At 35.4% G+C, this 17,930-nt stretch overlaps 1 protein-coding gene across 6 annotated transcripts in view; it reads left to right on the plus strand.

Moving 5' to 3' along the window:
• Positions 1-17,930, plus strand: part of Sarm (sterile alpha and armadillo motif) — a 428,773-nt gene that overhangs the window by 199,430 nt on the left and 211,413 nt on the right. Inside the window, exon 1 of one of the 6 annotated variants that reach the window (XM_081770504.1) lies at positions 3,872-4,210. The exons of the other annotated variants lie outside the window; for them this stretch is intronic. Coding sequence (XP_081626630.1) covers positions 4,157-4,210 — 54 coding nt within the window. The 5' untranslated portion in view covers positions 3,872-4,156. Of the gene's footprint in view, positions 1-3,871; positions 4,211-17,930 lie in introns of those variants that run through there. 6 annotated transcript variants of the gene reach the window in all.

Below are 17,930 nucleotides of genomic sequence, written 5' to 3' on the forward strand. Positions count from 1 at the left end.
CCTTATCTATGGATTGCCTATTTCTTGTGCTTTCAGTTCGAATGGTGAATTTCCTCACAACTCTCCTGAACTCTGCTGCCATCTGGGAAGAGTTTGAGTAACTATTTACTTAAAGTTCCTTCTGTCGCTGGAAGTAAAAATCGTTTTACGAGAACGAACGCGTTTTTTTTTTTTTTTTAACATCTTTCTAAGAATGCAATCAGCACACATCAAGTACGTATTTCTGGGCATGGAATAAAATAAAATTAAATTAAGCACTCTTTCGCAACTGCGATGTAGTGTAATGCTTCAAACGAAATATTTGATCAGTTTTTCTTTTTAATTTTAATGGTCCCAAAATGCGTTTTTCTTTCCCGTAAATATTTCTTCCGACATTTCTATTCAACCTTTAATTATCTCCTTTCATTTCATATTTCCCAGTAATCTATTGTTGTTTTAGAGAAGAAAATTGATATAATACCTTATACATATGTGATTTCTATAGTTGGAGTTGGGGGAGGACAGTCTGTCAATGGTATAGCACCTACCTCTGCTGTTTGGAATCCCTGCTTCGATCCCCGGCCAAGTAAGCTTGTGTTGAACAGTATCGTGTTCATGGGTTTTCTCGGGATACTCCCGTTTCCTCCCACATTATCTTTCCACTAATTCTTTCAGCATCATTCACTTGCCTTAATCATCGCTTCCCTTATAATAACAGGCATAACCTGAAAAAAAATCATTTCATTGTCTATAGTTGGAATTATTGTGCTTTAGTCTAGTAGCTTCCCATGGCCTCAACAATGTTTTTTTTTTTTTTTTTATTTAACTAACGAAACTGGTGTCTGAACCCGGAATCGCATCCGCGCACATCAGGAACTCTGTTGACTAGTTGTAGGGGTGCGCACGAGACGAGTCGAGACAGAATTTTTCTGACAAAATTCGAGTCGAGTCACAGCTCTTCCAATTGAGAAATATACATTTTTCGAGTCGAGGCATCACTTTTACAGCACATTTTCGAGACAAGACAGCCTCAAATCTTGTCTCGTGCACATTCCTAACTAGTTACTTCCACGAGAGCATTGATAAATCTCAATTCTTCCAAAAAGAAATAAGATTTCAACGGGGTGGTTATAAGGTTATCGTATACTCTATCGGCGCGGGAAATCCGGGTTCAATTCCAAGAGGGAGATCATGTGTTTTGAAGCGGTAGATCCATGTCTCATGTAGCCTTGATACTGAAGAGGGAAAATGAGCTTGAAATCAACCAATCAACCATCCTTGAGAGAAGGAATCAAAATTCGCTTAAGCACGCATGATTTACATTCATTTGATAGAATTATGTGTTCTTTTTTGTAACTAGTTTTGACAAGCTAGCAGGATCACATTAAATTGTGCTATTTTCTCAATGCAATTTAAAAGCAGATCGACAGTTACAAATTTAGGTATTATTACAGACTTTATAGCTTCTTCTTTGGACAACAATGGTCAAGTAGATGTTATATACACTGATTTCAGTAAGGCTTTTGACACTGTACAACATGATGTTTTACTACATAAATTAGCTTTATTTAACTTGAGTCCTGCGCTATGGTCAATTTCTTTTCCTCTTATTTACATAACCGTAAACAGTCCGTTATCTTTAAAGAATTTCTTTCTAAAGAAATAGACATGATTTCAGGAGTTCCACAGGGATCGAACTTGGGACCTCTTCTTTTTTTACTTTTTATCAATGATCTTCCATGTTGTATTACAAATTCAGAAAAAAAAACTACTGTTTGCAGACGATTTCAAAATATATGCCAAAATCAAAACACAAGAAGACTGCTATTTATTACAACAAGACCTAAATAGGGTAATGAATTGGTGTAAGGTAAACAAACTTCAGATGAATGTAGATAAATGTGTGTCTGTGACGTTCAGTAGAAAAGAGTTTTCTTGCGAATATTCGTATTCCATTGGTGGGGCAAATTTAAATAAATCGAACTCAGTGAAAGATTTGGGAGTAATATTTGATCATAGGTTAACATTCAACCAACATGTAGATAAAATAACTAATGAAGCCTACAGGAACCTCGGATTCGTAATTCGAATGAGTAATGAACTTAGAAATGAAATGACATTGAAGACTCTTTACTTTTCGTATGTTAGGGCTAAATTAGAATATGCATCAGTTATCTGGAATCCATACTTAAAATCTGAATGCCAGAAAGTTGAGCAATTACAAAATAAATTCTTGAGATATTTCACCTACAAAAAGACCAATCTTTATCCAAAATTTGAGCACTATAGACCTACCAATCTTATTGATAATTTTAAATTCAGGACGTTAGAACAAAGAAGAACACTAACTGACTTAATTTTTCTCTTTCGACTTCTGCAAATAAAAATTGACTGTCCAGCGCTGTTACAAAATCTATTTATTCATGCCCCGTCCCTCAAAACGCGTGCAAATATACTAACATATTCTTTTGCCGGAAAACAAGGACAAATATACTGTATATGTCACCTACTTGGAGAATGAGTGCTGCTTACAATGCAATAAGTATAGAGAATGCGTTTTTGGATATATTTACTAACAAAGAACGTCACTTCAGGAACCAAGTTTTGGAAATCCTATGATTCATGGCTTATTTGTACACTTAAGGTTAGTGTAAAGGGACAAATTTTGCCGATAGATGTCACTACAATCTTCGTATCTCTCTCATCTATTTTTTACCTTTCACGAAAATTTACGATTTCTTTTACAAATTTCAACCTAGAAAGTTCAAATTTTTAGAGAAGGAACTTCATGACCTACCAAAGGGGACAATCCGTGCCGATTTTTTATTTAGAATTTTCTTTATTGTTGAAACAGTTCCACTGTTAAAGATTTAGATAACCATTTCAACAATCAAGCAATTTCAACAATGAACAAAATTCTAAATTAAAAAATCGGCACGGATTATTGCCTTCGATAGATTATGAAGTTCCTTTTCTAAAAATTTGAAGTCTCTAGGTTGAAATTTGTAAGAGAAACCGTGAATTTTCGTGAAAGGTAAAAAAATATATGGGAGAGATACAAAGACTGTAGTGCCATCTATCGGCAAAACTTGTCCCTTTAAACCAACCTTAATGTATTTTATCTTGTCGTGTTATGTATTTATTTATGTATGTATTTACACTTATTTATCATTACTCTTACTGGTTAACTGGACATAAACACTAATGTTAACCTTCTGTAACTGGAGTTTTACACTCTCTTGAGGGTACAAATACAAATACAAATACAAATAAACAAATGATTTTGTTTGTACGTAGGTCATTAAGGAAAATTATAGTTCACAGTGGCGTATTTACGATTTTGTTTCGGGGAGGGCTTTGCTAACTTTTAGGGGGGGCTTTGCCTGAAAATGTGAAAATCCTGCAAGATATTTCATATACTTTACTATAGTAAGTAAGATTTCGGGGGGGGCTTAAGCCCGGAAGCCCCCCCCCCTAAATACGCCACTGATAGTTCATAATAACAACATTTATGTATAAAAATCTGAATTTGAAGTAAACTCGTCTTCCCCTCCACGCAAAAAAAAAAAAATCCCGTATACACGACACTATTGTTATATTCTTTCCCCAAGAGTTATTTTAAAAACACCCTGTATATATGGTATATATTTGTTGTCTTTTGGACTGTGCTGCAATGTTCTTATTCTTGGCATTGATAAATGGCTGGCAGTTGTTATCTGCCTCGAAGGTCAGAGTATTAGCGGATAACGCTTATGTCGCGTGTTAGAGCTACGTGCTTCACTTCGCCATTTTTTTATTCTTCCTTTCTTGCTTGCTCTGTATGCAAAACAGTGTGTTTTAACAAGAGGTCTATCTCTGCATTGAATTTATGTGTGTTTTCTTGTCAATGTGTGAGTGTGGTTTCGTGCTTTGGCGACGGGGAGGCCGTCCACCGTAGAAAATCGATGCCTTCGAGCTCTACTTTTGCGGTGGTCTGGCGATAAACCCAAGACTTATTGGCGTGAGGGGCCACCATTTGGTCAGCCATCCTTCCTGTTGATTCATTCTTTCGTCCTAGTCTCTCGGTGGCCAGTGGCGATGAGGCTGTAGGGAAATGTGAAAGCTATCGTGGATGAATCAGTGTGTTAATTACATGACGTAACCACGTGGTTTCAGTGTTTTGAGTAGTATTTCAAAAATGTACCAACAGAGGACACCATTAGACACAGAGTTCTGGAAAGAACCGCAACAGGTATGTTACAGTAACAATACGCATTGTTGTTTAATTCGCTACGCTCTCTTTCAATTTTTTCGTAAACTTTAAAGACAATACTAACATGAAAATGTATAAAATAAGGCAGTGTCTACGTAATGAAGTAATAGTAATTACTTGTTTACAAGATTTTTCATTATTGAGTGCCTAACAAATATCATGCCACTAATTGCTTAGCGAGGTATCTGGCCTATAAAAAGCAGTGGTGGATCTAGAATGTAAAAACTGGGGGCGCTAGCCAGAGTGCAGACTATGATAGCTAGCCTATATCAGCGTTTCCCAACCTTTTTCAACTTGCGGCACACTATACGTGTAACTTGAATTCTCGCAGCACACTCATGTAGATATTATTAATATTATTTGTGAATATAAAATACCGTGGTAATTTATTTCTGTGATTACTGATCTCCTCACAGAGAAGAAAGCTCGATAACTGGTTTTCGGTAAATTATTATGCTTATTTTTCATTCTAATTTAAAAATAGAAAATGAGATATATATATATGAGACTGAGGTTTTTAAAATTCACTTTCTTTTTCGAAAACTGTATCCAACCTTTCAGTAAGAAGGAAGATCACTTAATAACGAACAAACAAATAAATCTCTTTTACTTTTAAAACACATTTGTATGCATGTTTGATTTGTCGAAAAGATTGAATGATATTACGGAACAGTCTGCAACAATAAAGAAGCAATAATGGTCATAACAATGACAACAAATACTTTTTTCAACATTAAAAATGTACAGAAAAGTAACCGAGTATGAAAATTAAAATTGTAGATTCATTCACAGTAGAGGTTCATAGTAATGTGAAATACATACATTTGCCCCTATGTTTTGCAATTTGATTGCCATGAATTAATAATTTTATTTCCATTTCCTCGCGGCACACCGGTTGAGAAACGCTGGGCCTATATCATAAGTGTATACAAGTTATTTTAATTTGAAATCTTTTTGCGCACTTCCTTGACAGGAACTAGGAATATCTAATGTTTCAATTTTTTTTAAAATAAAGAATAAAAAAGGCAATGCTTCCTATAAACTTTCAAAAATATATAAATAAATACTTCAGTTATACTTATAAATCAGAAAACTGGGGGCCTAAGGTGACCCGGCTAGATTCGCCACTAATAAAAAAAAAAAAAAAAACACCTGAACGAAGTTATTATCTTATTTGATAGTATTGCAGATACTATTTGCGTCAGGGCGTCAATCCCACCGGGAACACCAAGAACGTTCTCCCCCAATATTTGTAAAACGATTTTCGTCCCCTCCAATATTTCAACTATGACCCAAAAGAGACACATGCATGTAATAGTTTCCTACGTTCACAATACAATGTTAGATAAATTGGATATGAAAAAAGTAGCACCAAAAGTTTGTTTTCAAATGTGAAAAAAGACAAATCAGTTTTTGGTCCTATGAAACTGAAGGTGGCATGGAATAAACTGTAAAGTAACAAACTGTTTTTGTTTAGATAGCGAGCAGCAAAGCGAGTTTAGTCTATCTATATAAAAAATCAACTAATTTTTTAACTATACATTGTTGAGCCTCATTTACATTAGTTTTAGGCTTGTATGCCTAAAACCTGTTTTCAAAACTTTAATCTTTCTGAGTATTCACTTCACACTACATTTTATCATTATTTTATTTTTGATAGACACTTGGTATTATTTAAGTTTAACTAAAATTGTAAAACAAGGTTGAATAAACAAAAACTGTAATATTATGTGATTTTTTTTAGTAACACATTTAAAAACCCTAGACTATCAAAGGTAAAAATATTTTTTTAAAAAGTCAAAAATGCTTTAAAATTGAATGTACGAAGACTATTTTCTAATTTTCCGAGTAGGACTCCTGGATTCCCTAATTTCCTAGGACGTATTCCATATACCCCATTCGTCCCGGTAATCTTCCCCCCCCCCCCAAACTTTATGTGCTGCTGATGTCAATGATTTGGGTTACCTAACTTTTTTATATTAATTGTTTCTGTTAATCACAAGAAAAACTGTTCATTTTCTTCCCCGTGTTATAACCTGATAGGAGTATATGTTCATTCAACTCCCTATGTGTAAGGTTTACATAGGTAGACTACTAACTTTCCATTTACATTTTTGGGCCGCGGTGGCTCAGTGGTAGAGCGTTCACCTCTGGTGTTTGGGGTCCCGGGTTCGATCTCAGCCCCCGCCAAGTGAACTTTGTGGTGGAAACGGACGTCTGGCGGGGGACGAGGGGGACACGTACTCCCCAATATTTTGAAGTACAAACTATTCAATATTTTATTATAAATTTAATTATTTACTATGGATAGAATAACATATAAATAATTTTTTATTTGGAATATAATATTCAGGCTGTGAAACGATTATAACAGAGTGCTTGATATACCTCAGGGAATCCGTGAAGGTAAGCAGAAAGTAAAAATTGAATCGAAGATAATAAACAGCTTGGACTAGGAAGTACCATTTAAATCAATGTCTTTGATGCCCCCCCCCCCCCAAATTTTACATGCCAGAGACGCCAGTGGTGGTGGACAAACACAGTGTGCGTGGGTTTCCTCGGGGTTCTCCCGTTTCCTCACACTTTCATTTCACCACTTCATTCATTACTCATCATCACCGGTTCCTTTAGTTTAACCGGCATAACCGTGGGACATAAAACTCAAAGATTTCATTTCATTTTTTAGAATTTCTTGATTCATTCCCATTTTTTATAAAATAGAAAAGGAAAAGTTACCATGACTTTGGTATGTGAGGAAACCACACATGACCCTCCTATGTGAGGAAATAACTATCCAATGACATAAGGAACGTAAGTCATGGCATGATGGACATAAGGACATGAGAAAATTTGCCTCCTTTCATAATGAGAAGCAAAACTGTCTTGGTTGACTTTTGGACATTTGTTGGTCATTGACTTTGAAAAGCGCAAGTAAATTATATGCATATATACAGGGTGTTTCAAAAATCTGTCACAGTATTTTAGGAATAGATTTCTCACATCAAAATAAGAAAAAAGTTCATATGGTCCTGTGGTCGGAAGTGCATAGATTCGTAGTTATAGGGTGCCGAAAACGTGAAAGAAAATGAACTTTAAATGTCCATAGTTCTACTACTATAGAACCAATGGTAATCAGGTCAAGACATCACTGAGGAACTAAACGGCGTGACAAACATCTTGGCATTTGAAGGCGGCGCTCCAAGTTCCCTTTAAATGCTGCTAGCAAATGAGATGCCAGCAGTATTGCCACGTTTATTTTGCACACATCCACATCTATTCCCTCTCACCTGATTGCGCTGTAGTTTGTCCGCTTAGCTATAGCCACACCCCTTTACCACTTGGCAACGTCGCATCAGAGCTTGCGTTTTATTCGTTTAGCTGAAATGCCAAGATATTTGTCACAGGCTTTAGTATGTGAACTATCTAAATTTCCATCTTTCAGAACCTCCGGTACTTGCACAGTCATTTTAAAGAGGCTGTAAAAGTTTTTTTTTTTTTTTTTTTTTTTTTTTTTTTTTTTTTTTTTAAGTATTAAAAGAATTATTCACGATATCTGGACACGAATCCTTTGAGCTCTCATAGGAGCTTCATAGAGATTTTGAAAGATGATGTTTAAAAAAAAAAAAAAAAAAAAAAAAAAAAAAAAAAAACGGACTTAATTCCCTTGTACACTGATCGCGCTATTTTAAAACCAAGTACTTACGACTTGTCAGTGCTTTGCTTGTTTTCGCAATCGTTCATATCCTAACACTGTGGACAAACACTTACTTCAATTCAATCCAGTTAATGGTATTGGCGTAAGAAGAACCACGGAAGAGCATTCGAGACTGAAAAATGATATTTTAGAGGTTCTAACCTCGTTATCTCTTAACAGTACCCTTTATAGTAAGAGCTTAAGAGCTTATTGTTGTCTCAGTGAAGAAGCGATTGTTTAAACGGGTGTTGTGCAATCGAATAAAAGAAACCAAATAGATTTTTCATTGTAAATTCAATGACTGAAGAATGTTTCTGTTATTCTTGTTGAAAGTCTACGATTAGGTGGCACACTTCTCAGGGTTACAGTTGCGATGGGACTCCTACACCCACCACCACCAACCAATAACAAACAACAAACGCCTAAAAGTCGAGTTCGAGAGCCCTGTTGTCCGTGATCCAATATTGACGTCGACGCCTATCTATGCAAACGGTCGATTCCTTCTTCCACTGATAAGTGGATGCGAAAAGGCTTTAAGATTTATGCATGTTAACGTGTTTGTCATTTAACTTAGGTAATGGAAATGGATACCATTACGTCAAAAGAGATTGTTTTATGAAATAAGGAGGCAATGGATTGCCCATTGTTAGAATCTGTTGAAGGCCATGTTGTGCGTTGAGTGTGACAAAGATATTCATCTCCGGCTACTACCAGATGAAACAAAGTATGTTTTGTTATTGTTTCCTTACATGAATTATGTTTGATTTTCATTCAGTTGACATCTGATACATTTTCACAGTCAATCCTTTGTAAACAGTATCATTCAAATGTCACAAGTATACTAGTAGTTATAAATAATCTATAGCCAACAAAGATGACTTCCAGCAAGGGAGCCCACAGATTGGGCAAGGGAGAAAGGAGGGGCAATTGTCCACCTGGATTTTTGAAAAGGTTTTTTTTTTTTTTTTTTTTAATACATGTCAAAATCTATTACATCTGCTTACTTATGCAGTATTCAACATTTATACTTATTAAAGTTATCTTATTTACGTCAATGATAATTGTAATATGAAATGTGTATAAAGGATTGTTTATTTATGACTTTGCTTTTGTATTCATCTCTTCCTTCCCAGGGGCGTCATTTAGGGGGGCAGGGAGGGGCAATTACCCCCCCAGAGTTTGAGGTTTATATAGATTTTATCAATAGAATAGTAGAAAATCAGTGAAAAACGCGAAATTTTACTTATATCAAGGGGTCTTGCCCCCCCCCCAAGCAAAATCTGAAATGACGCTCCTGTTCCTTCCTCCCTCCTCCCTGCTTTAAGAAAAAAAGCAGTGGAGCGTTACTGTCTCCCAGAGTGTTTTTCGAAGTAATTTCTCCATTCCAATCATGCGTTAGTATTTTTATTTTCTTAAAATTGGGAAGATAGTAATATAATATTATCATAAGTACAGCGTGCGTCGTCACTGCTAGTAGTAGTAGTATATCCAGTGATGATTTCAAAGGGGGACTCGGGGAGAGACACCGGAGTTGCGAAATTACTGTAAGCTAAGGGAGAGAGACAATTGAGGCAAGATGGAAGAAATGGTGGCATGAGAACTGGGAAGAAACGGGGGTACGCCGACAAAACCCACAGACACGATGTTGTACATCACAAACTTACTTACTCGGGGATCGAAGCAGAGACTCCATGCACACCAGAGGTAAGCGCTCTACCACTGAGCCACGTGTCTCTCAAAGTGTGATACAATTACTACTTGTACGTTACAATTCCATTAGTAGTGTTTTACGTATTATAACTATTTGTGTGTGTGTGTGAGAGAGAAAGAGATTCCAGTATTCCCACTGTATTTACATTTATCTCAGTATCATTATTGTATAAGTCATTTTAAAAGCTCTCTATAGTAAATTATATTTGAACTATACAGTTAGACACGTGCACAAAAAACATTTTCGATCGATCGAAGTAATGACCACTTTTTTCGCGTGGGTGTAACACAGTTTGCTCGAAGCGCAATTCATGTGAAATATAAATTACTAAAGCGTGATTACATATTCAGTTCTTAAACAACTTCGTAGCTAATATATTGAACTTTCAAGAGAGAACCTCAATTCAATGCTAACAACACAATTCATGAAGAGTTAAAAATGTCTTTGCTATACGTTGCGTTCAAGCTGTTTGACAGCCAATCGTTAATCAAGTCCAATTGAAAAATAATGACCACGCGTAGCGTTGAATGTAATTGGTACCTTTGTGCTATTGGAATCTTTATCATAGTCACCAATCGGGATTTCAAGTGTGTTCAGTGGAATTTATAACTCGCTACTGCATCGAACTCTTGGACATTAGCTTTAGCTCTTCATTAGGAATCTATTCATCTAAGATGGCAATCACAAAATTATTGCAGACACTTTTTTTCTTTTGAGGCCACGATGGCTCAGTGGTAGAGCGTTCACCTCTGGTGCATGTTGTCCCTGGTTCGATCTCAGCTCGCACCAAGTGAACTTTGTGGTAGACAAACATCGTGTGCGTGGGTTTTCTCAGGGTTCTGCCGTTTCCTCCCACTTTCTTCATTCCACTATTTCACTCATTTCTCAATATCACCGTTTCCTTTAGCCTAGCCGGCGTAATCGTGGGACGTAAAACTCTAAGATTTCAGTTTTTCTTCTATCTGCCTCCGCTGATCTAGTGGCTAGCGCGTGCACCTTTGCTCTACCTGGTCCTGGGTTCGGTTCCCGGTGGGAAAGTTTACTTTCAGAATCATTCACTTTCATTCATCTTACGTCTTCTTTAACCTAAAGGACAAAAGAGTGGGATGTTAAACTAAAAGTTTCATTGAACTTTTTTCTTGAGTAATAGAAGAGAAGTCATATTTCAGTGTCACCAGGTCAAAATATTGTTAGTAGTATGTAGGTCAGTGCTCAGAATATATAAATCACTGTAGGACTATATGTATCATTGTTCGGAGTATGTCATTGTTAAGATTAGACAAGCGAAACTGTTTCTCAGAAAGCACTCAAATTCGTTATTTCTTTGGTCACAATTCTCAATGTGTCTGAATATATATATATTTTTTAAATAAATTTTGGTTAATACAATACGTGATATTTAAATGATCGAACTCGTTTATTTTGATGGTTGAGACACTTGAGTAGGGTCTATTTATTTGCGCATGGTTCAGTGCGTTTTCATTATTTCATTCAGAACATTTCACTGACCACAAGATGAAAAAGGAATTTAAAATTTTCCCTTTTTAACACAGAAAATATGCCATATAAATGGTTATTTTTCGTGCAATCATTTCCCGTAGATCAAGTATTAAAGTGAAGCATACGTCTAACACTGTTACGGTTTGCTGCGGACATTAAGATGAAGCATTATCGCTCTCGCTTTGTAATCACAAAATTCCGAGTAAGACTCCTGGGGCACGCCATGTTGACTTTGTTTTCTTTTTGCAGTTTTCTGTAAACATCAAATGTTTCAAAAAAAAAAAAAAAAAAAAAAAGTCGGAGAAGGTAGAATCCAATCAATCAATAAGCCGTGACGAAACTGGGCCATGTGCCTAGTAAGGATGTGGAACTTGAGCCTATGATGTTTCGTAAATTACTGGCAGGGATACGGTGGCTTAGTGGTAGAGCGTTTACCTCTGGTGCATGGGGTCCCTGGTGCCATCCCCGCCCAAGAAAGCTTATGGTAGACAACATCGTGTCCGTGAGTTTTCTCGAGGCACTTCCATTTCCTCCCACATTATTGTTTTACTGATTCTTTCATCGTAATTAACTTACTTCAATTATCCGTCTCCCTTAGCCTAAAGAGTATAATCATCTCACGTTAAACTAAAAGACTTCATTTCACTTTTCGTAATTTACTGATGCATCTGTGGCTGGAACAATGTTCGTTTGTTTGTTTGTTTCTTTGAAGTTCAGCATCCCTTTTTGGCACCGATGCTATAAGAGACGTGGACCTACAATTTAAAATGAAATTCGAACCACCGTGATTCGTTCAATGCTCTCCCACCGGGAATCGAATCCGTACTTATGTACACCAAATGCTCGTGTCCTAGGACTGGACCAACGGGTCGGCTCTGGAACAGTTTTAGGAAATAAGGATTCGAATCGTCCATTGAAATTGTGTGTTTACTTCATATGAAACTTAATTTGAATAGTACCATATTTTATATTCTGTCCCCATATTATATTCTGAAAGCAATGCATCCAATTTCATCGAGGTAGAGATTAGACAAATCCACTGTAGTTCAGGAAAAACAAGAATAAATTTAAAAATATATATTATGAAATTATATGTTACTAGCACAATGCCCGTTCCTCGCATGAAGAGAATACGTTTCAGTCTGGACATAAAGGGCACCAAAACTATCACCAATCAACTTAGGGACCGTGAATTCGACACTAATATTGGTCATTTTAAATTATTTTTACATGTCACCATCCCTCCTTAGGAGTACTAATGGGTGCTGAATTTGGATTTAAATAGCGTGGAAAGTATCACTGTTCATCTCAGCGAACTATGGATTCGACACTAATATCGGTCATTATATATATACCCACCTCCTCCCCCAACTTGTGGGGCTGAATTTGTATTTAAACGGCATCGGAAGCGTCACTTTTCCTCTCAGCGACCCCGTAAACTATGGATTTGACACTAACATAGGTCATTTTCGATCATTTTTATATATCTTTCCCTCCGTCTTCCCCCAAACCCAAGTTCCACCATCAAAGCGAAATGATAAAAGACATCCCAGGCCTGAACCTCATCTATATTGAAAATTTAATTAAGATCGGTCGTGTGATTCAAGAGTTATTAAGTTACAAACATAGTTACTTTCATTTTTATACATATAGATATGTAATATTATTACTTCTTCCTTTTTAAGAAAACAAAATACTATAATTTTGTTTAAAATTTGCTTCCCTATTAGCTGTTCTTCACCCCACAAAACGTAACTTCAGAGGACTATAAAAGTATTCTTTCAAAAAAAAAAAAGGGGGGGGTAACAAGTTCTGACAACATATAACTAAAATACGGATATTGTTTTGTAGAAGAATTAAAGCATTTTTAAAATTGCTGATTTGTTTGATTTTTAAAGTTCTACTTGCATGCTTTCACAGCTTAGATGCTTGCTTAAAGAAGACATTAACTACGAAAACATGAATCATAAACTTACTTTTTTCTTTCTCTCTCTCTCTTTTTTTTTTTTTTTTTTTTTTTGTGTGACTTTTGGCAGTCGTAAAATATAATCTAGCCTTATCATGCGGGGCTTTTATAAAAATTAGGCATTCATTTGTTTTTTTCCGCAAGGAGAGAGATTTTATGTAAGTGTAAATGTGCCAGAGGTCAGAGAGCTGATCGTGACCTGGGTCGTTAAATGCCTTCCATCTCATCCAACACAGGATGCTGTCAAGGCAATACGTCACATCATTCCATGCAAAGTTAAGGTCAAGGTCTGGGTTCGCATGCCTACAATACGAAAGGCCGAAAACCAAACCAATATTTACTTCATGGTGGTTATCAGACAAAAATAAAGATGGAAATTTAATACGAAAAATTATATTGTAATTATTGAAGAGTGTGGCCAATAAATTCCAGAGGCTGACATCGTAAATTACAGATTTGTGATTGGTAATCAGCAGCTTCACTTTTCAAACGTCTTCCAGGATTCATTCTTCGTGCAAATTGCAAGAGGCAATTAATCCAAGCTTAGAAATTTCTTGCCATTTTTTTTTTTTTTTTTTCAAGTGAATCAACGAAATACCCAAAGGACTAGTGTACTTTACTAGTACAGAGACGATGAAACCTGTCTTTACAATCGGCTCCGTTTAAGAAGTGGCCAAGTTATAGAAAATACGTACATTTGGACATTGGCGCAAATCTGTCTCCAGTATTGGGGGCGGGCGTAAGACAGTTCCCATATATACATACATACATACATAAATACATACATATATATATATATATATATATATATATATATATATATATATATATATATATATATATATATATATATATATATATATATATATATATATATATATATATATATATATATATATATATATATATATATATATATATATATATATATATATATATATATATATATATATTAAAGCGATGTTCAAATTTGTAAAAGAATGCTGTGGAGTAGGGTAGCACGGTCGTCTTCAGCATTGGGAGGCGGGCAGATTTGAGGCTTCTTCTGGGAAGGGGGGATGAGATATATTACAATAGATGAATCTAATTTCTAAGGTGAACCAGTTGTATATAATTACATCAGGCGATTTAGATGAAGTAGTACTACATATCAGTATTGTCTGTACAAATCAGTGCCGTGAACATATTCTGAAATCTGAATACTTGCATATTTATAATTGGTATGTTTCTACTTAGGCATCCAAAATGATCCACTTTAAAATTTTAGGACACTTCTTTTATAATAATATAAATGACTTTCTCAAAACTACGAAGAAAGAAAATCAATTAAGTATGACGAAACAATACTCTTATTTGAACAAAATGGAAAAACAAAGAGAAATCAATTTCACCTCACTTTCTTTTGTGGTAATCGGACAAAAATCATCACACTTATCCCCATAAAGCAGTTTTCAAATCAGATTATTGGGGGAAGTCCCCTAAGCTCCGATATTGGGGGACATATCTCTCCATTTCCCCGGGATGTGTGGCCGTATCTACAGCTGAAACAATTTTCCAGCATGAGGAGAGGGGCATATCCTCTTCTGTCTCTTTTTGCAATTTGTGTCCAAGTAGTGGGAGCGGAATTAATACAGATCGATGTGACCTAAATGCACCAAGACACGAAGTTCAGTATTAAAGAATATCATTCTTTTTAAAAAATGAAACAAGCCAAAGGACATCAATTTCATCTCACTTTCCTTTGTGGCAGTCGGACACAAATCATCATATTTCTCCTCAAACACTTTTCAAATAGGATTATTAGGGGAGTAGTCCCTCCAGTTCCAAGGTTGGTTGGACATGTCCCCCTCGTTCTCCCGGGATTTGCATCAGTGCATTTGGAAGCAATTGAGTTTCTATATTTTACTCAACAGCAAGTTTATGAAGAACAGGACCTATTGTTATCGTGACTACATCCGTTTAAGTTGACAGAGGCGCAAATTATCATGCAAAGCAAACGTTACAAGATCGACCGTACCCCACCGCACTATTTTGCTTCCAAGAGGGCTGGATCACCGTGCCATGTCACTGGCCACGGCTCTATTGTAGTATTCTTATTTCTAATGCAGTAAGTTGGTTAGCGTAGTCACCTTGCACGCCGGAGACCCGGGTTCGATTCCTTGTGAGAGCTCATAGGGTTCAGATCCCACATTATGCTGTACGTTCAAGTATTACATAGCCTCGATGTTAAAGGGGTACGCTAAACAAACAAACAAAAAAAAAGCAACTACTGCATCATAGTTAAGTAATCATTATCTGTGTATTACTTTGTATTTTGTAAATAATGTAGATAGATAAAATATTTTTGCAATATGAAAACATTATATTAATAGAAAAATGAAATGAAATATATTGGTTTAACGTCCCACGATTATGCGTCTTAGGCTAAGGGAAACAACGATAAGAGCAGGTGAATGATGATGGAAGAATTGGTGTAAAGGAAAATGTGGCAGAAAATGAGGTACGCGAGAAAATCCACGGACACTATGTTTTCCAACACAAATTTACTTGACCGGGAATCCAACCAGCGAGTGACCCCACGCGCTCTAGCATTGAGCCATCGTGTCCATTATGTTAATGGAATAAAACTGACGGAAGCATCAAATACATGTTTATAATTCTTTGTGTAACGGTTTCGCCCTTCATCAGACACGTTATCATTGTGAAAACTATTATACAAATATTATAAATATATATTTGCCCAGTTTTGTTCTATTAATGCTGTAAAATATTTCCAAAGTTATAATGAACAAGATAAAAACATTGGCAGGGGTGCCCACAGAGGGAGGCTATGACGCAAACTGCGTCATTGAAGTATTTGGGGGGCTTAAAAATCTATATAAATAGGTTTGAGGGGTGTAAAAATTAATCGAAAAGAAGATTTTTTTAATGGTAGAACACCTATGGATAGAAAATTGGGGGGTGCGTCAAGGACATAAGGGGGGGGGCACCACTGTCTATAGACTGCCATTCAGATGCTATTATTTAAATATAATTTGAACATGCTAATTATGGACAAAATGCTACCGGTACGATATATTCTTTATTATTTTACTGCTTCCGGCTACGATAAGAGATGTAGATAAAATTTTCAGCTCCAAGGCACACTCAGAACATCTATGTTTCTCTATCCTCTTTTAGTGGAAAGCCAAGACGGGTCTTTAGTTGTGGGTTTTAGAAACACTATAATACACTCTGCAGGAAGATGAAATAGCTCTCTTCTTTATTTCTGAAACTTTGCTATGTGGATTATAATAAGTGTTGCAAGTTTTCTCCAGAAAGAAATTTCTTCCAATACGTGAAGAAGACGACATAGGATATTGATAGCACAATAAATTCCCCTGAACTGGACTCCCAAAGCTCTGCGGGAAACACTATTCCCATTATATGTAATGGGTAAATAGATGGTACGATAATAATGATCAATGAAATATCACAGATAAATTAAGATTCGATTAAATGCGCAGATCATCTAGGCACCAAGAAACTAGCTGACGAAAGCTTTATATCCTAGTAGGAAAGCAGCCAAATTATCACTAATGTATTGTTGGCTGCATACCCATCAGACGTATTATCAGAGTGGATTTGTAAATCGTACTACGTATTTGATGGTTGTTGGATGTCAAGACTATGTAACACATAAAACCTACAACTTAACATAAAGTATACAGAACATAAGCTCCCATCGGGATTCGAATCCAGATTTTCCGTGGCGTAGTCAGAGGGGTACATCTATTTGAGATACGTAATGATGAAATACAAACGAAATCGTAAGAACAGTTACCGAGAAAATTTCGAAGAATTAAAGCTAATGCTACTGGCAAAGTCTACTTCAATTCGATACATTTTTAATTGCTGTTTTCACTGGCAACTAATTTGATGATGCTGAATGGACTGATACTTTTATATAGACGATAATTTTTAAAAACAGTGTTATTGTATTCAGCATTATCAAATCAGTTGCCTACAAAATGAGCAATTAGCTATGTATCCAGGTTGTTTTTTTTAACTAGTTTTGTTAGCATTAGCTCTTTTTATTTTTATTCTCTACTATACATTATTTCACAACAAAAACAAAGCGACAAAATACAAATTAGAGATTTCCGAATGCATACGTGGAAAAGAATAGAAAAGCTAAGGGTCGAACTGAAAATCAATTATGAATTATTAGAAACGCCTTTGGAATTTCTAAATATCACGAAGCGTTGATACGTATATCGAATTTGATTTTCTCCATCACTTTATAAAAATCTTGATTTTTCTGGTGGCTCGAAAGTAATAATAATAATAATAATAATAATAATAATAATAATAATAATAATAATAATAATAATAATAATAATAATAATAATAATAATAATAATAATAATAATAATATGATGATGATGATGATGATGATGATGAAGGCGAAAACCTCTTTCTCATTTCTCCCTTTATTAAGGACACATTATTTATTATGAATTTTCTATTATTTGTAACTAATCAATTTTAGCAGTTCAAAATAAGCAGAAGCAGCAATTTGAAGGTACAATTTTCTGGAATAAAACAGTGAATATTTAACTACTTTAGCTTTATACAGTATATATAATGGCATATCTATGAAGCATATAGTAGTTTATTTCCATACAAAAACGCAGGAATAAAATTCTATATTCATGTTAAACATTTGCTTTTGCTTATTTATTTACTTATTTTCAACGAGTGATATAATATTTGTTGACGTCAATACAAGTAGATATTGATTTTAAGGTAAGACATTTCATATTGTAAGATTTTAATTATCTTCTCT

Source organism: Thermobia domestica, chromosome 9 (genome assembly GCF_964235325.1).
Source record: "Thermobia domestica chromosome 9, izTheDome1.hap1.1, whole genome shotgun sequence".
Taxonomy (NCBI): Eukaryota; Metazoa; Arthropoda; class Insecta; order Zygentoma; family Lepismatidae; genus Thermobia; species Thermobia domestica.